General features: G+C 33.6%; 3 protein-coding genes across 3 annotated transcripts; 2 read left to right on the forward strand and 1 right to left on the reverse strand.

The window, feature by feature from the left end:
- Nucleotides 1-2,543: 2,543 nt before the first annotated feature.
- On the forward strand, nt 2,544-3,841 carry C8Q69DRAFT_189094 (isopentenyl-diphosphate delta-isomerase). Its single transcript, XM_028625957.1, has 3 exons — nt 2,544-2,888; nt 3,030-3,368; nt 3,431-3,841. The coding sequence occupies exons 1-3, from the start codon at nt 2,651-2,653 to the stop codon at nt 3,664-3,666; spliced, it is 813 nt and encodes a 270-aa protein (XP_028481063.1). The 5' UTR covers nt 2,544-2,650; the 3' UTR covers nt 3,667-3,841.
- Nucleotides 3,842-6,402: 2,561 nt separating this feature from the next.
- On the forward strand, nt 6,403-7,703 carry C8Q69DRAFT_189578 (hypothetical protein). Its single transcript, XM_028625959.1, has 2 exons — nt 6,403-7,612; nt 7,698-7,703. Exon 1 carries the CDS (start codon nt 6,891-6,893, stop codon nt 7,533-7,535), a length of 645 nt encoding a protein of 214 aa, XP_028481064.1. The 5' UTR covers nt 6,403-6,890; the 3' UTR covers nt 7,536-7,612; nt 7,698-7,703.
- A 359-nt stretch (nt 7,704-8,062) lies between these two features.
- C8Q69DRAFT_189601 (hypothetical protein) lies at nt 8,063-10,348 on the reverse strand. Its single transcript, XM_028625960.1, has 2 exons — nt 9,867-10,348; nt 8,063-9,802 (listed from the first exon to the last, which is right to left on the reverse strand). The coding sequence occupies exons 1-2, from the start codon at nt 10,107-10,109 to the stop codon at nt 8,180-8,182; spliced, it is 1,866 nt and encodes a 621-aa protein (XP_028481065.1). The 5' UTR covers nt 10,110-10,348; the 3' UTR covers nt 8,063-8,179.
- Between the last annotated feature and the right edge of the window lie 11,487 nt (nt 10,349-21,835).

Consider the following 21,835-nt stretch of genomic DNA (forward strand, 5'->3'; position numbering starts at 1 on the left):
CCAGGCTTACCTGTCTCGGAGATCGGAACGACTATCCTAGAGACGGTCTGCCACGCCGTCTGTAGTAATAAATGCACAGTTCCGCTTGGACGCTGGGACGTGCATCCAGGAATTTTTTTGGAGCGCCCCTGATGCGACGCCTCCATGGGCCGTTCTACACTAGAGGATGCACACGTTATTCTTGCCTGCAATCTCAACCAATGCAAAGCGCCAAAAACCCAGGGGTCATGACACTTCTAAGTTCTAAGACCGAATGGTCGAGTCGCCACCTCACAAGCGCCGCATACTTAGGCGCCGCCTCGATGGTTGCGGCACCCCAGAATGGAACCAACGTTCGTTTCCTCCGAATGAGGTCTGCTCACTGGACCGTCGACTGACAAGTGACAAAACCCAACAATTGAGTCAAGTGCATATTCAAGTCAATTGGACTAACTAACTAATAGATAGCTGGCCCGTCTATCTATGTCTGCGGGACTGTGAAGAACGGGAAATACGGCTCTGAACAGGGGTTAGCCAAGCTGCTTAAGTTCATTTAACTACACTTTTGAACTGTCTGAACAATTAGATGGCCACTTTTATCTATGTACGTTCATGCATGAGCATATCCCTGAAAGAGGAAATTTGAGTTCTCTGCGTTGGTCGAATCCTTGCAATTTGGTCCATACGATTCTGGAAGGTCACGCTATGGTGATACCTTGATGGCTAAATAATAATAATAATGCTGGCGATTCGGGCGGAAAATCACTATCGACTCAGTTTACCCGGGACTGGTTTTGCGGAGACGAATATCTCACTATTTGATGACACGTCTGACACCCCAAGAGGCTAGACCTCTGACTAGTGGTTCTCTCTCTCTCTCTTGGCTTTCTTTGTCAGGCATTGCAGATATGGTAGTATGGTAATGACAAGCAATCCCATCTACACTTATGCCCCATTCCGATCTTCTCTCCGAGAGACTATCTAGCCATCATTATTACGCCATTTTCAGTCTTCTTTCTCTTCAGAAGCCTGATCACAAGTCTATAGGACTTAGTTCTGGTTGCAATTATTGGCAACTATTGTATGAATCGCGTCTCGGGTAATTCAGACGTTATTTTGATCGGCGTAAATAGTCACGGTGAATGACAGATTTTTGCGCATCAACGCACGTCAAACTTAAGATTATTTACAAAAGTTCAGGCCCTGTCAGATGGTAGACTGTGATATGCGAAATACGTCATGTGTTACCTGCAAGCTGCGGACAGATGTTACTCTACGAGTCTACTAACTAACTGGTTATTAGTTGAGTACCATAGTTACGAGGAGAACTTTGAATCAAGAGATTCGAAAAGAATTTATGTTAGAACTTCGAGCTTGACAAGTAAATCGGGTTGTAGGTTTGATATCGTTTCTCTCTCCAAAGGGTTGAAACTCCGGAACTTCTCTGGCAGCCCTTATTCGATCAAGTTGATCCAGGTGAGGTGAACTAGATGTTTCTGCAGAGACACATCGACAGCTGTGCTGCATGAAGAACGAGTACGGCTGATATTTGGTACGCCAGGGAGAGTAACAGCAGCTTTGATGTCATGATAATGTCCGATCAAGAATATACTGAAGTTCACTGTCGCTGCCTCGATTATTTGCGGGTATGACTTATCGAGTTCAATTGCTCGATGGTGTTGAGTGATGCGACGGCATTTTCTTCATGCTTGATAGAAACCCACGACGTCATTGACCTCCGTTGAAGGATGAGGTGAAGTCATCTGCTGCTTTTACTGTCTTTGGCGTGGTTGATGTTTGGCCATCCGCACAAGTCGACCTTGGTGACGGACCAGACCTCGCTCAAATCCGACTCTCGCATCACCCTCGGACTACAGAACGCATTGGAACCGTACTCTCAAATGCTGTATGACGACGTCGCAAGTATCTACGTGGTTGATTGCGCGACAGAAACTTGCTACATATGGTACGGTTTCATCCATACGCGATCCGTGTTTTCTGCAACGGGTCAAAAGTACAGCCCCATTCGCAAAGCAGGCAGATCAAGCTCGATACCGTAGTGTACCTCGCATTTCCCGGGTGATCGACCGTACTTTTGAGAGCCAAAGTCAGCACTTTCTTCATCTTCAGCTTTGCAGAATGTCGGTCTGACAGGGGGGGAGACAAAGGTTGTTTCCACATCCCAGCCGCACATCACTATCTCCGGGTCTTTTTTTCTCAAGCCGAAAATGGTCATTGCGGTGGGATTTATGTCAGGTTCAGCGTGTAGTACTGGGTAGCAGTTCATTCCAAGTCTTCTTTATCTAGTCGTCCTCCAGCTCTGCAGATATGCCTGACGGTACACCGCTGGTGACTTGCACTGAACTCTGATCTGTGACACCGTCATTCTTATGGTCACAGAGATTGAGAACGATGGTTCCATTCCATTGAAGAAGGTGATCGAAGTGAGCGAGCATCAGCAGAGGAATTGTTGATGTAGACAGTAGACTAAGTAGACTGTTAACGTCGTTGTGGGGATGATCTTTTTGCCGCTTCTCACCGCCAGCACGTGCGGGCGGCCTGACAGGACCCCGTGATTTTGCCTTCAGGGGCCAGAATCAGATTATTATTTACAATTAATTATTCGCCTTTCTTTGCGATTCCGCTCCTCCACGCCGTTCTTGCGACCAAGATGAGCACGACGACAACAATGACTCAGACCATCACGGCGGAGAACGTTCTCACGCTTTTCCCCGACGTGGATACCTCCCTGGCGCGTTCTGTGTTTCCGACGTCGGCTGCTGGATCTTCGGCACGCGATAGCGGGGAGTTGGAGGGGTACGATGAGGAACAGATCCGTCTGATGGATGAGGTCTGCATTGTGCTGGATGAGAATGACAAGCCTATTGGAAGTGCTACCAAGAAGACATGTAAGCTAGTCCTTCTATTCTCTACCTTGCCCCTCTATCGTGGGAAGATAACGCGGGGTTATCCCTCACTACTCAGGGGAGTAAGCAATAATGTTCGTGCATTCGAGAAAAAAAAAGGCTAACTATCATGTTCTTGCACAGGCCATCTTATGACGAATATCAACCAGGGTCTCCTGCACCGAGCGTTCTCTGTCTTCCTCTTCGACTCGCAGAAGCGTCTGCTCCTCCAGCAGCGTGCCACTGAGAAGATCACCTTTCCCGATATGTGGACCAACACCTGCTGTTCCCACCCGCTAGGCATTCCCGGTGAGACCGGCGCTGAGTTGGATGCCGCTATTCTGGGCGTCAAGAGAGCCGCTCAGCGCAAGCTGAACCAAGAGCTGGGCATCAAGGCTGAGCAGGTTCCGTTGGACAAATTTGAGTTCTTGACCCGGATACACTACAAGGCTCCCAGTGACGGAAAGTGGGGAGAGCACGAGAGTATGTTGGCCTGCAGGCCTGTTTTGGGTGGCCATAAACAGAATTACTGACTTTTCGTGCAGTCGATTACATCCTCTTCATCCAGGCGGACGTTGATCTCGACGTTAACCCCAACGAAGTCCGCGACACCACGTATGTTTCGCCCACCGAGCTGAAGGCGATGTTCGAGCGGCCAGACCTGAAGTTCACGCCGTGGTTCAAGCTCATCTGCAACTCCATGCTGTTCGAGTGGTGGAGCCATCTCAACACCCCAGCGCTCGACAAGTTCAAGGGCGAGACGCAGATTCGACGCATGTAATCGCAGTGATTCCCATGGTGTTATTAGTTTGTTATTCATAAGTAATGCCGGATAGGCACAAGAGTATATTTGTTGATATTTGCGCATTCGAGAGAAACCGGCAGTTGCATCGGGAGCGATATTTGGATACCAATTATGCGAGCATACCTGCATTCAACCCGTCATACCATAGATGGGTTCGCATATTATTTTTCTAGAAGAAATCAGAAATTTTCATCCTCGTGATGTGATGTTCTAACCATACGCGGAGGAGAGTAGGATTGACGACCAAAATCTCGTGAATATTCAAAGAAGACAACCATCCTCATCGACATTCACAGCCCCATTTCCAGATCATTCCCCAGCAGAAATGTTCAAGCGCCATCATCCGACTACAACCTTTCACTGCCCTGATGGACCCATCAATGAATTCGATGAAGGGGTCTTACCACTCTTTTCTGCATCTACTTATTTCCCTCTCTCGCATTCTAACTCTTCGTCCCTTCCATCAACCTCTGCGCACAGTACAGTACTTCTCCCTTTCAGGCCGTAGCCTTTGCGGGATATAGAGTTATAAAACACTCCCCTTCATACCATTCCATGACCGCAAGGGTAACTTATATATAATTAAGTAGATGCCGTTGATATTTTTGTATTCCTGAGCTCTAGTCCTTTTCACCAACAATTATAATTCGCATGTTGAGTTCTTTCTTCGTCTCTTTACGTGGAGATTTTCTGATATATGTTGAATCCGGTACATTGCGTTGTGCTCTGTCGGAAAACCAGCTTTGGCTACTATAAGCATCGACAACGGGACCTTCGTGGTTGGTTTCGAACAGATCATTTTAAGCTTTTAAATCACACCAAGAGAGACCGACGTCACATTTGGCGATCAGGAGTCACAGGAGATTGGAATTCATGTATGGATTGTACCGTCCTTAATTGACCAAGTCGTCAAATGGCGCGAAGATCTTGATTCAGATATGTTTGAGCATGTCTGTATCGATGCAACTTTTTGGACTGAACGGCTTTCAGAAGCAAGTACAGGACACCATAGCGATATTCAAGAATCAGTTGTGTGATCACCATTATGCGGAGCACCTACCCTACACTGGCCATTGGAACACTGGGTTCATTTGACCGCTCGAGTCGAGGGCATCTGGAGAACTATCAGATGCTAGAATATTTCATACAACTCGTGTACACGTGCGATTGCACAAGAGAAGCAGAACAAATTCTAACTTCTTTCTCAAACTATAATGTCAGGGCCTTCAACTGGTAACCTGGGACAAACCAATGGGACGAACGCAAGTGAAACCGAGATCGGACCAGCGAGGCAGTAGTCTGCTTGGTGGCTTGTGAGTGTTCGATTACCATGGATTTGGTACTTACTTCTAGCCGAAGTGGAAAACAGGACGTTATATAAGTATCGGCACAATTATTTCCGACTCGACTCCTCCTGATCATATGATTATTTCTGTCTCAAAATCGTTTGATTGTTCTGAACACCATATTTTGAATATGATACTGGATGACCGATATCCGTCTAACCCACCCACCGAGGAAGTCAAGCAAACGTGGGCTTGCCCAGAAACGCCACGCACAGTCGTCTCTGACAAGGTCGAGGAAGAAGGAAAGGGCCAAGAGAGAGTTCGTCAACGAAGCGGAAGCGGAGGATAGCCTCACGGACGGCAAGAAGTCCGAGCAAGGAACCTCCAGGGGAAGACATTTCAACATGCCCAAACGATCTGGGATCCGGCTCACGCGTTACAAAAGAGTAGTTCCTGCTCTTTGGGACGTTATTCCTTGCAGTCGAGGAGTCCTTCGATCTTAATATCTTTGGTCTCTCTGTCGAATATTGAGACTCCGGTAATATTCTTTAGGCGAATACGGATTTCTAAGCGTATCTGCAGAGGATTTCTGGCAGGCTGTAGCCACGATTCTTAGCCAATGGCATTAAGATATTTTGTTCAAGGTGCTATTAGCATAACAGCAGTGTGCTGTGCTGTTGTGGGCTTTGGAATTTCAACAGGTGCCGGAAGTAAGTTGTTTTTATGCCAACAATCTACTATATTTTGTCCTGGTCTAACAATAGTTCAGTACCTGATTTCCGCAGCGAAAATGGGCTTTTTAAAGCCTTAAAAGAGACCGCTCAGATGGTCGCCTGGATTAAGGAATTCTCGGACCCTGCTCTGAGACCTTGGTGAGTACCACTCAATGTGCACTCGAGATGAGAAACTGGGGAGAGGAATATTGCAACTTTTGCAACGACTCCAGCTGACACGGCAGTCAGAGACGCAGAACTGGTGGATATGCAGCAACTCAATAACCTCCAGGATATGGTCCAAGGAGGAAATTATGATTTTGGTTGCATCCCAAATATCGACGAATCATCTATAGAGACATCCGGCCTCACCCCTATAGATGATATCGCTTTGGCATCTGCGATATACAAGATGTCGCAACCGGAACAGACTTCTGAAGTACATTCATTGTCTCCGTTGGATCATATTCCTGGCAGTGTCCATTGGCAATAGCTATCCGGCTCAGATTTCATTCAATATTTCGCAAGAATCAACATTATAGTGTCAATCGTTAGCTGTTGATAAACCGATCGGATTCCACCAGTCTATCCCTGTTGGTAATAGCCGGGATCCCCCGAGCCTATTTCTGTTCCGTTACACCACACATTTCAATTTCCACGCCAGTCAATATGATCCAAAGAACCCTCCTATACAACGTTCTACGATTACTCGTTCAGAACACGGATGCGGCAAGACATTTGCAAAACGGAGATCACTTCAATCTCATATCTCCAGTACTCACAGATGGACTTCAAGAGTATACGAATATGGATACATAAGATATTTATAACCAGCACTAGTTACCACAAACATCAAAAGGACTGGTATAACAACTTATGGGCATCTCTGAAGTGCAGTGTGCGGGGCTGTCTATCCAATAATATCTTCAAATCGCGAATGCGATGGAGGCACCATTTACGACTTCAGCACCACTTTGGTCCGGATCAGATAGCTATATACCTCCCTCATCAAGGATCTAAATCAGTGGAGTGGAGGGTTACAACTGACGCCCTAAAATGTCCATTGGGGTGTTGATCCAAGCCTTTTCAGGGTCGACATTTTGTCAAGACCCATCTCATGAGCAAACAACATGGCCAGACAGAGGCCGAAGCTCACGAGAAAATGGGATGGCAGCTGCCTGCTTCGAAGTAACAGGTCTATATGCTCAAAGATGTGTTGTCTATATACTTAAAGATATATTGGAGAAGGCAAACTCAAGGCTGGGGGCCAACAAGTGGGATCCAAACCCACTTAAGTACAGCAGCCGTGATTTGTTCAAAGGTCTGCTGGGCATCGGGGAGATATGTGATATCATTGTTGAGTCGCTCGAACACGGAAATCGAAAAAACCTCTCCCTCGCTAGCAATTCGGGTGCTAAGATGGTCTATGATCGGGTTCTATACTACCGGTCCGGTTGTCAGGGATTCTGGAGACGCGAGTTCAGCCATACTTACTCCGACCGACGAGGGCTGGGTGGCCACTGCGCCTAACACCACCAGGATCCTGAGATGGGAGGGCAGCATCGGCGACTTGTCTGGTCAGCATGAGCGTGGCGTATGCCACGGATTACTCCATCTGTTGATGGTTAGTCAGTCGTTGCGGAGATTGGAAGTTGTTTCAGTCAACGATTTCTCACCCCATTGGGTGACAATAACTCGCATGAAGGACTTCCCCAAATTGGAGCCCCGGCAGGATGCCACCAAGTGGTCTGTTTTCTTCTCTATCTACATTTCTGTTCTCTTTCTCCTTTTCCACCACAGACACGGAGCATTGAAAACTTCTTCAAACCCATTTCCGTGGAAATAGCTGCAATTTACTATCACCGGTTGGGAAGGGACGCCGATGCAGGAGAGATACGAAATCCAGGAACTCTCCTACTCTGTGTATGACACCCTTGCCCCAAACACGTCTAATATTGCTATTGGACGCGTTTCCAGGTAAAGGAAGGTGCTAACAATCTAATCACAGTTTGAAGATATTATTCATTTCTCAGCATTTCCGCGTGGGGGGTTAGGGCCTGCCCCCAGACCAAGAGCCTTGTCCCTCTGCAGAAAGTCATGATCCCTCTGATGAAGAATCCCCGGGACATTAGCATCGAGATGTTCGAAATGCCTGTGCGATACTCAGGGTCGTCGCCGGGATTGGGGCCTAGATGCCCTCGAGGTAGTGGAGAGGGAATGGACTCGGGTGCAGAGCCGATCACAAACGGCTTTTAGTTCATTGTCGGTTCGGTGACTACGCTGGAACGGTTTTCGTGTCGTGAAGAAAGCAAGCGAAGGAAACGGGAGAAGTGAACTACATATTTTAAGTAACGAATGGAATGGAAAGACCGCTGCTTCTAGTAAGCGCGATGGCTGGAATACGATTCATGAGTCGACTATAGCTAGTTACTACCTGTATATAATAGACTTTGGTCCGAAATAGATATCATCATAAGCTTAAAAATAAACTTATTCCACAGACTTCTTCTTCAAATCTTCCTTTATGATATCCGCTCCCCTCTCAGCAACGGCAAAGACTATCGCCTGGATGTTTCCTCTAGGGATAAGTGGGATTATACCGGCGTCAACTACTCGTAAGTTCTTCGTGCCGTACACCTTCAATCGGTCGTCCACGACGCCGCCCTGCTCGCGAGGCATCATTGCTGTTGTTCCAACAAGGTGGTAGTGAGGGACGAGGCGATCTCTAGTCAGTTGTCGCGCGGTATCTAAGTCGATTACGGGTTTGTCGCTATGCAGACGACGGCCGCCACTCTTTATCAGAGAGACCATTGGCTCCGTAGATGCGAGCGTGTCCAGCCACTTCGTATGTCTAGCATGAATCTCGAGGTCGAGAGGATGAGAGAAGAATTTCGGATCGAACAAGGGAAGGTCATAGGGGTCCTTGGATGTTAAGTGTACATGACCACGGGAGAAGGGGCGGTTGAGCACAGAGACAATACTGACGAAGCATTCTGGCTCAAGCATTCCGAAAACGTCTTTCGGGGTGGGACCTTTCTCAGGAGTAAGCTGGAACGGCGCCAATGTATACTGTCCGGAGGGTTCTGTTTCATCCTCGAGAATCTTTCGCAAGACGCGATACTGGACCTCCTGACCAGGGAAGCTTGGGTACTGGTAGTCTTCAAGGTATCTTTTGACCAGCCCCTTCATCTCGCCATCCTGCAGTTCGGGCAGCGTCATGAATGCAGATGCCAGCGGGCAGAGACCCAGTGGACCAGCGCCAGAATGCTGTTGCCAAGCATCCATAGCAGCCTGTGCCACTTCTGGGATACGAAGAGCCTCTCCAGACTGTTGTCCCTCTGCAATCTCCCAGCTAAAAGGCACAAAACCATGTTCTTGCAGGTTCTCTCCAACGTTCGGGTTGTCCACGATGACCTCGATGTCATGCTTCTTTAGGAGCTCGCTTCCTCCAATCCCGGATAACTCTAGCAGGTGCGGCGTCTTAATGGTTCCGGCAGAAAGAATGACTTCAGTAGCAGCAGAAGCGGTCCTCCGGACTCCATCCTTCGCGGTAAACTCCACGCCAGTCGCTGATACCGTACCGTCAACATTTTTCTTCAAGACAACTCTCTCAACAGTGGCATCTGTGACCACGCGTAGGTTAGGTCGTTTCGCAACTTCTTCGTTGTAGTAGGCGACACCAGCATGACTTCGTGTCCTGTTCTTCGGATCGATAGTCGCCGGATTACAGAATGCCCCCTTAGCCACCCCTGAAATGGGATCGCCAGTAAGCTTATGGTTGAGGTTCTCGAATACCTTGGGCCAAGCCGCCATGAAGGTTGGAAAGGGACCATCTCCAAACGAGATCTGAATTGGTCCATTTCCTCCCTGAAGCGTCTCTTCGATATAGTCTAGAGACAGTTGTTCGCGGATAGCAGGATTCGGGGCCGTGAAAGTCTCAGATTTCCGGAGGTATTGCGAAAGAGCGTCCCAGTTCCATCCTGGATTCCCCAGCTCTTCCCACGCATCGACGTCTCTCTTGCTAGGATAAATGACCATACCCAGGTTGATGGCCGACGAGCCTCCCAGGGTACGGCCCTTAGTTTCCGCTATTTGGCGTCCATTGAGGCCTTCCTATAACGAAACGGTATTCAGAAAATGTTTCTCCACAGCATTCATTGACCGGAGGACTGTTTACCTGCGGAGGGCTGGTGATGCGCCAGTCGAAATCCGGGTCCCAGTAGGTACTGGCTGCCAGTCCTGGCACGGAAATTCGAGGGTCATCAACACGATTGCTACCAGCTTCAAGGACGAGAACTTTGACACTAGGGTCCTCAGTGAGACGATTGGCAATCACAAGTCCAGCTGTACCGCCTCCGACTACAACAAAATCGAAAGATTGGGAGTCCAGGCCATCGACGGAGGAAGTGTCTCGAGCCATCTCTGATATAAATCGTGGTGGGGAGATGCGAATAAGCAATCAGTCTTCGTTCTCACCAAAGGTGCGAGTTTCACTGGTATTAGGTATTTGCCCGTGGCATGGTTCTTAAAGGTATTGGGGGGCCTTAATCCATATTGCTTTGGCCCCAACAGACCCCGGGCGCTCCTGTACGGAGCACTGAGGGGTCGTTCGTTTTGCGATTGCTGCTCGAAATAATACAATGGTTGTGACTATTATCTAGTGCACTGCTGGAGCAGGTTAAGTCTTCGGTCGTCCCACCTTCTGCCCGGATAATAGACGAAGCAGCCATCCCGTATGAATGCATTCATGACTGCTGCCATTGTAGCCGGTTCAATCTGCGTGCGCTTTCAAGCGCCAAAAATCCGTGTCATTTAGTCTGCCTAGGTGCTGTCTCCTTGTAGCAGCTCCTCCGACCACGGGCCTTTCGATTATTGACTCGTGATGGGATTGGCGCCTCATGTCATGGCCATTAAAATTGGAACGGCTGCTAACAGGATGGCCCGCATGGTCTAAATCCTCTATGGGAACTCGCGGGCCGCTAGCTGGATGGCGTGTCGAAATCCCCAGCGTTATTCCGTCCACAGGCTCCAAAGATGCGCAAACTGAGTCGAGTAGGACTCAGGAGGCTCTTTGCTTCTGTAGACATCTCCGTAATAATGGGTACATGCTGCAGATTTTCCAAGGAATCATGTACTGTATACATAATCACAGCGTTCCGGCAGTGTGGGTGTGATAGATGAACCGAACGATTTAAGCCCACTGTTAGTTAGTTCAAGCTAGGGGTGGCATTTGAAATTCAAAATTTCATGAAATTCGTGAAATAAAATGTCTTGAAATGAAAGTAAAGGTCTGTCTGAAATTTTGAAATACGCTAATAAATTAGTATGGTAGATCCGACCTACTTGATATCTGAAGATATCCTGATTTAAAACAGCTGAAATTTAAAGCGATCTAACTCCTAGAAAATATCGCTTTTATAGCCAGTAAAGATATTGAACTTTCTGGATTCTATTGCCTGCTATTTAAGCATTAAAATAAGATCTTTTCCCTATTAATTAGCTGCTAGGAGTAGCCGGTAAGGATTCTTTAATAGCTTCGCCCAAGAGTCCCTATATAAAATAGGTCTTCTCTATTTCTTAATTCTTTAAAGCCAGCAGCTTTGCTTTAATATCCCCTTTAGTATAATAGTTTATACCTACATTTATTTCCTATAGAACACGCGAGTTTATATAGATATAGATAAGCTTATCTACACTATTAGGGCTCAATATATTATAAAGCTTTATATACTAGAGGTTTATAGCTAAAAAGGAATATTTAGAAGTAATAGAGTTGGCAGTTATTTTAAGCAGCTATATAGTAAAATTTATAAGATTTAGCATTATTATAGTCTAATAAATTATATAAATTAATAAATTATAAAAGTAGTAGAATAAGAGCTATACTATTACTCTTTAAAAAGATTTAGTATTAAGCTATTTCTAGTAATACGCGTCTTTATAAAAAGCTTCAGTTCGCCCTCTAAAGTAATAAAAATTAAGCATTGCTTATTTACTAATATATTAATAGATTATATAGTAAATATTATTATTATAATCCTTAAAGCTCTTATAATAAGTATTAAGATTTAGAAAATAAGCAGTCTAATAAAGCCTAGTAAGCTAACTCTCTAAATAATTGCTTTATTTAATATTTAAATAGATACTAATTTTATAAGTAAAGAATTATAGGGAAGCGCTTTATAATATAAGATATTGCTATATTTCTATTTATTGCTAGGCTATTTAAATTATTAGTAATACTATAATCTAAGTTATAATAGTGCTTATTATAGAAATATTTAATTCTATATTCTTTAAATCTAATTAATAAGTATAGATTAACTTAATAAGTAATATTAAATTTATTAATAACTCCTAGAACTATAGTAATAAGATTTCTAATTTTATAGGTAAAATTATAGGGAATTCCTTAGCCTATTATTTAATCGCCTTATTACTGCAGTAGATTAAATAAAGTATCTTATATTATAATCCCTATTAAATAATAATATTTAAGATTAAAGATATTTATTTCTTATAAATCTTAAGCTAAAGATTTTAAAAAATTATATATTATTTAGAAGAGCTTTAAAAGAAAGTAATAATCCTTTTTATAATATTAAAGATATTATTATAGTATTAATATAGAAGATAGAATAATTAATCTACTGGCTAATGCTTACCTAATTTAGAAGAGTAAGGTTTAAACTCTTCTAAATTATATAAGGAGTTATATAATCTTATAAAAATATCTTTAGCATATAGCTTAATTTAAATTTAAGCTTCTTAAGCTATATTTTATTTACTAAGCCTGCCTGTAATAGCTTATTCTAGTTTAAATTAGCTAAGTAAAGACTCTATAGCTAGTCCTAATATTAATTACCTTATTTTATTTATTTTAACCCGCTCCTTAAGCCTATACTTTAATATTATATAGCTTCTATCTAAGAGTTAATACTATTAATAATATTTGCCCTAATTCCCCTATTTCTACTAACTATCTTAAATAAGTTTATTAAATATATTACTGCTAGCTATAAGCTAAAATAGTATAAATACTATTACCTAATATATAAATATATTAATAAAACTAAGACTACTATAGCGGGGAGAATCGGCGTAAAGAATATAATTAGTTAAGAGATTATATGCTTCTACTTAAAGTCTTTAAAAAGTCTATAAGTAAAGCAGTAGAGAATAGGGGGAGATACTTTTTAATTACTTAGAATAAAATAATTAGCTTTATTTTTCTATTATTATTTAGTATTAGTTTAATATTAGATTATTATTAGTTTACTATGTTAGTTTATAGCTAGAGCTTTTTCTCTAACTTTACTCTAAGCTTTAAAGGTAAATACCCTTCTTTTTCTTTTTAATACCTACTCGCTTAAAGACTCTATATTAAGTCTTAATATATTTTCTTATAACAAAATAAAGCTAAATATAGGGGGTATTAAAATATTAAGCAGAAATAAAAGAAAAAGAAGAATTAGAAGCTAAAATTAAGGCTAAAGCTAAAAAAAGAAATAAAAAGTAATAAAAAGATAAGCAAAATAACTAAAGATAATTACCACTATAAATAAAAAAAAATAAATATACCTTTTAAATTAGTAGAGATAATAAAAATAATATAGGGCAAAAATATATATTAGCAATAAAAAAAAGAAAAATTGCTAAATATAAGGAAGAGCTTAATAAATATAAAAGAGAAGTAAAAATTTAGAAAGAATAAGAAATTATTAAGCAAGAATTATTTATTAAAAAATAGAAGAACTTCTTATTATTATTTTTATTATTATTTTTTTAAAAAAATATAGAGAAAAGTACTAATCTTTTTAGTATTAGTTAAGATAAAAAGACTCTTAACTCCTTAATATTACTAAGTCTAGAGGTATAAATAGTCTAGGCATTTAAAAATATAGGACTATTAATAATATAATTAATCTAGATTATATTAGCTCTATAAATATTAATATCTAAGAATCCTAGGGTACTTTATTTTAAAGGAGATAATATTACTTATTACCTAAGGCTTTTTAAGAGATTATATAAGGCAAACTAATTCTTAGAAAAGGAAAAAACTAAATAGTTTATAAACTATTATAGCCTATTAATATTATTATAGATAAATATTTAACTTAAATATAAAAAAAAGAACTACTTAAAACTAGCAGAAGTAACTAAATAAAAGTATGCTTATTATAATAAATATTAAAGGAAATATAATATTTAATAGCTAAAAAGGTTTAAAAATATAAAATATAATAGCTTTAAGAATCTAAAGAAATATAACTAAAAATATTAAGCTATATTAAAAGCGCTAATAACTTTAAGTAAGTTAAGCTAATACTTACAGAGAGTTTAATATTTTTAAAAACTTCTAGAGGAATTTAAGTAATAGGTAGTTTAAGAGTTAAATATAGACTACTATATTCTGTCTATTATTAAATATATTAATTTCTATAAGAAGGTAATAAATAGGGTAAAAACTATTAAAACCCTTTGCTATCTTAATAGTAAAAAACTAAAAAAAGATTAAAATATAGCAGCTTTAATAAAGGAGAAGATAATTAAAAAAGATAATATATAACTTCTTATTAAATCTAATAGAACTTACTTAAATAAGAATAAGAATAGGACTAAATAATAAAGCATTAAAGTAAAGTTAATAAAGCAATTATAGATTAATTAATTAATAAAAGAGTTTAAAAAGTTAAAACTATATAATATATAGTATATAGGGAGGCTTAATAATAGTATACCTAATACTAGTATAAATATATAAGCTAGAGTATCTTTAGAATTTACTTTAGCTAGAAGATCTAAAATTTTTTTAAACTTATATAACTTTTGCTAGGCTTTTAATTATATTTAATCTTATTACTTAAATCTAAAGAACCTCTTAAATTAAAAACTTATTTATTAAAGAAAAGATTATAAACTTTACTTTAAATTAAAAAGGCAGAATAAAGAAGTTATTTATCTTATCTAGAGAAATATATTATAAAAAACAATTATTAAACAGAGACTAAAAAAAGAATAGAAGTAAATTAGTTTAATTAGATATAATATATAGTCTATTATACTAAGATAAATTAATAATAATTTAAGCTTTAAGAAAGAAGCTAGCAATATTATAGAAGATTATTATTTAGTTAATATAATAAGATTAAAAAAGCCTTAAGAAATAAAGAAGAGATAGAGTAGGATTAAATAATAATATAAAAAAAAACTATAAAGAGTAATTAAATAAGAATAAAAATTCCTCTTAATTAAAATAAACTAGTTTAATAATTATTAATTACTAAATATAATTAAGCAAGTAAGAGTAATAAATAAAAATATAAAAAAAGCACCTAAACTAAGTAAAAGTAAAAAAATAATTAAGATAAGAAAAAAACTATCTCTAAGAAAGTTTAAAGTAATAAATAAACTAAAAGAGACTATAGATATAATAAGTATTATAAACTAAATCTTAGATACTAGGGTTTAAATATCTATTAGAGATTTTATTAGATTGTCTCCTAGGCTTTATAAAGCCTTATTTACCCCTTAACTATAACTAGTAATAACTAAGATATTATTCTATAACTCTAAAGCTATATAATTTAATACTTTAATATCTAATACAGAATATATAGTAAATAGTTTAAATTAATATACTTATATATTATTATAATTTAAGCCTCTTAATAATAATAGGGTATTATATATAGCTATAATTCTAAAACTGCTTATTAAAATTAATAAATATAAAGAGTTATAAAATATTATAGTAAATAGCAGAGCTAAAATTAATATAATATATAAAGATATAATAAATTACTATAAGCTTATTATAAGCTAGAAGTTTAAGGGCAATATAATTTTAGTAAATAGTAGATAAACTCTTTTTATAAGTCTCTATAAAAAGGTATTTATATAGGTAGAATCTTTCTATTATAAGATCTCTTTCTTTATAATAAATAATAGGATTAATTATAACTATATCCTAGGACAACTATTTAAATATTAAATATACTTAAGATATATAGCCTTATTTAATAGAATAGTAGAAAGCATAATTTATTTTATAGATTAGAAGAATTAGGCAGTAATATAGGTATTTTTAATAGATAATTTAAGAAATAAGTTAAAGGAAGAGATATTATATAATCTATTATCCTAGGTATAAAAGTTATTAAATTAAAGCTAAAAAGAAATAATAAATATTAAACTAAAAATAGAGAAGGCCTGCAAGAGCTATATTTAATAAATAATATTAGTTTTAAAGTAAGTAAAGAAATTAAAAATAAAGGGGTAAAGATATTTAAACCTATTAAATTAAATAAAAAAGTTAAAAAGTTATAGGGGTATAGACTATCTAAAAGGTATAACTTTTTTATTATAAAAATAAAATATTCTATTAATATATAGTATAAGAAGAAATATAAAAAGGTTTATTTAATAAATATATTAAATAGACTTATAATAGCTTTAGAGAGGCTATTAGAATAAAAAGAAGTTATTAAGAAACGCTATTATAAAAATCCTTAAAAAAATATAAAAAAAATATATAAAGGATTTACTAAATATATTTAGCTAAAGATATTAGATATTAAAAGAGGAATAAGACTAATATTAAACTATCTGAAGAACTTTATTATAGGAGATAATCTATAGCTAAAAAAGAAAAAATTATTAATAGAGGTACTTTTTGCCTAAAAAGCAGCTCTTATTTAGACCTTTAAAAAAATTAGATAAATATATCTAAAAGTTATATCTCTAATTATTATTTAGACTATAAATTATAAACTATAGCAGGCAAAAAGCTTTATAATATTAAAAACACTCTATAATATAATATAAGAAATAATAAAAGAGAGGATAAATATAGGAATCCTTAAATATAATTAAAGATTCTACTAAAATCTATAGTTTTTAGTAAAAAAGAAAAGTAATAAATATTAGCTAATTAATATAGCTATAGAAGTTAATTAAATAATAATATAAGATATTAATCTATCTCCTTTAGCTAATAAGTTCTTAGAAGAGTTTAGTAAAATATTAGTATTAATATTTATAGACTTATTCTCTAAGTATAATTAGTTAAAATTAGCTAAAGAATTATAGGACTTAATAGCTTTTTATATATTAGAGATTAGTTTAATTTATTAAGCTAGACTATTTTAAGGATAGATAAATATAATATAAGAGTTTATATAAGAGATTATAAGAGTATTAGTAGATAATATCCCTAATATCTATAATATATTTCTAGATAATATATTAATATAAAGACCTAAGACTAATTATAAAAGAGAAGAGATACTGTTAGAAATTAAAAGGTTTATATTTAAATATATCTAGAATATTAATAAGATATTATATAATTTTAAACTTATAGGTTTAATAATTACTAGAGAGAAATTATAATTTATAATATTAGGAATTAAAGTAATAGGCTATATATATAATGCTAAAGAGAGATATCTTAAGTTAATTAAAGTAATTAAGATCTTAAAATAACTATTTTATTAAAACTTATAGAAAGCAAGAGAATTTTTAAGGGTTATAGCCTATTACTAGATATAGATTAAAGGATATACTATTAAGGCTAAGCTAATATACTTAATATTAAGAAAGGGATAAGACTTTTTTTAAAGGCTAGAATAATAAAAAATAATAAATATCTTAAAAGTAGCCCTAATAATAGCACTAGTATTTAAGCTAATTAATTATAGAAAGGGAGATATAATTATTATTAATATTAATACTAATAATAATAAATAGAGGGCATAACTTATTTAAGAAAAAAAAGAGTCTAATAAAAAATACTTAGCTAGATATAAAAGTAAAATATAGATATAGATAGAGAAATAATATAATAGAGAAAAATTAAAGTGCAGGATAGTATTAAAAATACTTTATAAATTCTAAGTATACTTATATAATATATACTTTTAACTAGAGGTAAATATAAAAATTTTAATTATATAATTAAATAGAATAATTATAGATCTCCTTAAGTTAATAATTACTTAATAAATTACTTAGATTTAGCTATTTAACTTTAATATTATCTATATATTAGAGAAAAAGAACTTAATTATAGATAAATTATCTTAGAAGCTAGTAATAAAATAAAACCTAAAAAAGACAGAAAATAATAATATAAAAAAATTCCTAGACCTATAGTTTTATATAATTTATTATACTAATATATAAGAAGTAGAATTAGATAATATCCCTTAATTAATACCTATATTATATTAGTCAGAAAAGTCTTTATTAATTATAGAATAGTTATAAATTATAATAAAACTAGATAATATAAATTAGAGATAATATACTAAGTTTAAGAAGAAGGCTATAAAGTATATAATATAAAATAATATCTTTTTCTAAAAAGTATAGTAGAATTAGCCTTATTAAATAATTATTAATAATAAAAGAAAGTAAAAAAAGATCTTTATTACTCTTTATAAAGAATATAGATATTAAAAATATAAAGCAATATATAAGAAAGTAGCTAATCAATATTAGTAAAAAGGCTTATATAAGTATATTGCTAAATAGGTAAAGATATATAATAAGTATTAAAAAGCTAATAAAGAATATATAAAAGAAGCTTTATAATTAATATTTATTTTATTAAGGAGATTAAAGCTATACCTAAATATTTATAAGATTATACTACTTAATAAAAGAAAGACTTATATTATTATATTTTAAGATAACTTTAGCTAAGTTAAATATAAAGCGCTTAATAGCCTTATTTTAGAAGCTATTATTAAATTCTTATAAAAAGACTAGATTTATTACTAAGAAATAATAGAGACTCTTATTAATAATAGAAGACTAGAGAATAAAGTTATAGTTAATATATTAATATAGAAATATAAGATTAACTATATTAAAGTCTTATTATATAATCTATAAGTAAATAAAGCAGTTAAAGTTATATATAAGTTCTTTATATATAGTATTAGAAAACTTGTAAAAAAAATAGGGATAAATTAGATAAATTATTTACCGGCTATAATTTAAGCAGATAGGAATATAGTTAAGATTTCTACTAATTTAATATTATTTAGAGTAATTATAGGATATAATACAATATTACTAATTAAACTAAAAGTATTTATCTAGAAGATATTAATATAGGATAAAGTTAAAACTATAGAAGACCTTCTCCTTCTTTACGCGAAGCAGATAAAACTTAAAAATTAAGATATAGAAGAAATATAGCTTTATATCTAATATATAAAAAAAGCTAGTAAAGAAGCCTTTAATAATAAAAAGCAATTTTATAAAAAACAGCTAATTAAAGAATAACTTATTTTACTCTATAATATAAAGCTTAAGATATTTTATTTTGCCAAACTAGTATATTACTAGCTTAAACTATATTAAATTAAGGAAATCCTTTAAAAAGATTCTTATAAGTTTAAGAAGTTAAATAATATAGCTTTTTAAGATTTAATCTATAGAAATTGCTTAAAAGACTATTATTTATAAGATAACTAAGAAGATATACTAGCAGTAAATAATAATATAGAATTTAAGTAAGAAAATTAGTAAATAAATAATAATAAAGATAATGCAGACTAGATATTATTTAGATCGGAATATATAGTTATTATTTTAGCATTTTCTTTTTAAAAATATTAGTTTAAAAGGAGAGAAGCAGAAAGCTAGTAATAAAGTAAATTTAATATTAAATAAGGAGTTAGTTTAAAAGGAGAAGAAATAAAAGAATAATAATAAAATAAATACTAGTATTATAATAAAAAAAAAAGAAGAGTAAACTTAAAATAAGGGCGTCTTCTTTAAGGGAGAGAAAGGATTTAAAGATATTTAATAATAATTAAGAAAGAAAAAAAAGAGAGATAACTAAAAAATATATAATATTAGTTTAAATATCTTGAAAAAGTCTATAAATAAAGCTAAAAATAGAAAATATTAGATAAAGAATATAAATAATAAATAAAGAATTCTTACCTTATTATAAAAACCTTATTTTTTATATTATATAATATTATAATAAAAGTAATTAAAGACTAAATTAAGCTAAACTTAATTTTATCTTATCTTTTAAGTATATCTTTTTACTTAAAAATTATTTTAAAAAGTTACTCTATAAAGATATATATTAAAAATAGAAGAAAATATACTAGAAATATAAAATATTATTTATTAGGATAAAGCTTTTTAACTTAGAATATATATATATACTATAGTTAGCAAAATTTATAAGTTTATAAAGGAGATAATAAGTAAGGCTAATAATAAAGAAGAGAAAGTTTAGTTTATAAGCAATATAGCAGTAATTATTTTAAATTTTAAAGCAGATATAATAAAATAGCTAGTAATTTTTATAATTTTCTAAACTAATAAGAGCTATTAAAAGAAATAAAAAAAAAGAAGTACTAGCTATTAATAAATTAAAAGAATTAAAAATATAAGCAGAAAAGAACTATAAATATACTAATAAAGGCTATTATAAAGCTATAGAGAAATAGGGCTAAGAGATTATAGACTAAGTCTTATTAATTATTAAATAATTATACTAGACCTTAATAGCTATAAGAGGATTAGCTTTTAATATTAGAAACTAGAGAATAGCAGCTATATATCTAGTAAGAGTATAGGTTAATAAACTTTATAATATTAAGAGATAAGGAATATTAACTAAAAAGAGCCTTTAACTAACTAATATTAAAAAGGTAAGAGATATCTTAAGAAAAGCCTTTAATAAAAAAAGACTAATTTTTTAAAAACCTACTAATAAAAAATTATAAGAGGTTAGAATAAAAGTAAAAAAAAATAATCTTTTAAAAGAGATTATAGGAGAAGAGAAAAAATATTAAATAAAAAATTTAGATAAGAGCTTATTAATAAATCTAATATTAAATAAAAAAGAAGAAAGTATAAAGGAGAAGAAGAAAAAAAAGAAGAGAATTAAAAGTCTTAAAAAGCTAAAAAGAGAAAAAAAGCTTAAAACTTAAAATAAAAAGAAATAGCTAAAAAAAGGATATAAATATAAGATTAGTATATCTATATTAATAAAAAAGGCTATTGCTAACCTAAAAGATAAAAAAATATTAGAACTTTTAAGAGAAAAAAAGATTAAACCTATTACTATATACTAAGTTTATATTAAAGAAATATAAAGTATAATAGGACTAAGAAATATAAAAAATAATATTTTTAGAGAAAGGTTAAAAATACTTATAAATAATAATAATAACTTTAAATATTAGAATATTAATATAAATTACTAGAAATAGTTTTAAAGAGAATAAAGATTTAATACTAATTTTAAGGATTATTACTGCCTAGATAAGGAGGAAATTAAAGCATAATCCTAGCTAAGTAGACTAAATATAAGTATTAAAAAGATTAGAGAAGTCTTATAATAAGTTAATTCTAAGAAGATTAACTTAATTTATAAGCTATATATATAATTATTAGCTAATATAATTAACATAAGAGAAGATATATCTATAAAAGAAGCTAGAAGAGTATTAAAAGTAATTAAAAATATAAAACTAATAGTAGTAAAATAATAGAAAAAGAGATTATTTAAAGCAATAACTTATCTTTATAGAAGTTTATTTAAAGAGATTAAATAATTTATAAGCAAAATCTTTAAAAATAAATAGGTAATAAAACCTCCTAGTAAAGCTTTAAAAATTAATATAAAGCCCTCCTTTTCTATAGTAAATTTAGAAGACCCCTTTATTAAAAAAGAAACTAAATATTTAAAAAATATATAAAATGCTAGAACTATATAATTTAAAAATAATTTAAAGATTAAGTAGATATTAAATATATTTAGCAATAGCTAGATTAAAAAAGAATAAAAAGTCCTATTTTAAGAAGTCTTAAAAATATAAAAATAGAAATAATATAAAAGTTAAAAAAATCTTATCTAAAGACTTTCTCCCTAAGAAATTCCTGATATTAGAGATAGTTTAACTATTTAAAGATCTTAAGTTAATTAATATAGATATTTTTAATAATATACCTAATAGTTTATATTATAAAGCTTAAGATAACTTATATAGGGCTAAAGAATATCCTAAATCTAAGTATAGGGATAGAAAATATTTTAATTTAAGTAAAGAAGACTTTACCCTAAATAAAATATAGAACTAATATATTTAGTTAAATATTATA

This window comes from Paecilomyces variotii, assembly GCF_004022145.1.
Source record: "Paecilomyces variotii strain CBS 101075 chromosome Unknown C8Q69scaffold_21, whole genome shotgun sequence".
Classification (NCBI taxonomy): Eukaryota; Fungi; Ascomycota; class Eurotiomycetes; order Eurotiales; family Thermoascaceae; genus Paecilomyces; species Paecilomyces variotii.

Bases quoted from the DNA above. Each gene is read 5' to 3' on its own strand.
- C8Q69DRAFT_189601 (XM_028625960.1), bottom strand. From the start codon at position 10,109: ATGGCTCGAGACACTTCCTCCGTCGATGGCCTGGACTCCCAATCTTTC. The intron at 9,803-9,866 runs GTAAACAGTCCT...GTTTCGTTATAG, and splicing joins GCATCACCAGCCCTCCGCAG to GAAGGCCTCAATGGACGCCA.
- C8Q69DRAFT_189094 (XM_028625957.1), top strand. From the start codon at position 2,651: ATGAGCACGACGACAACAATGACTCAGACCATCACGGCGGAGAACGTT. The intron at 2,889-3,029 runs GTAAGCTAGTCC...GTTCTTGCACAG, and splicing joins AAGTGCTACCAAGAAGACAT to GCCATCTTATGACGAATATC. The intron at 3,369-3,430 runs GTATGTTGGCCT...CTTTTCGTGCAG, and splicing joins AAAGTGGGGAGAGCACGAGA to TCGATTACATCCTCTTCATC.
- C8Q69DRAFT_189578 (XM_028625959.1), top strand. From the start codon at position 6,891: ATGCTCAAAGATGTGTTGTCTATATACTTAAAGATATATTGGAGAAGG.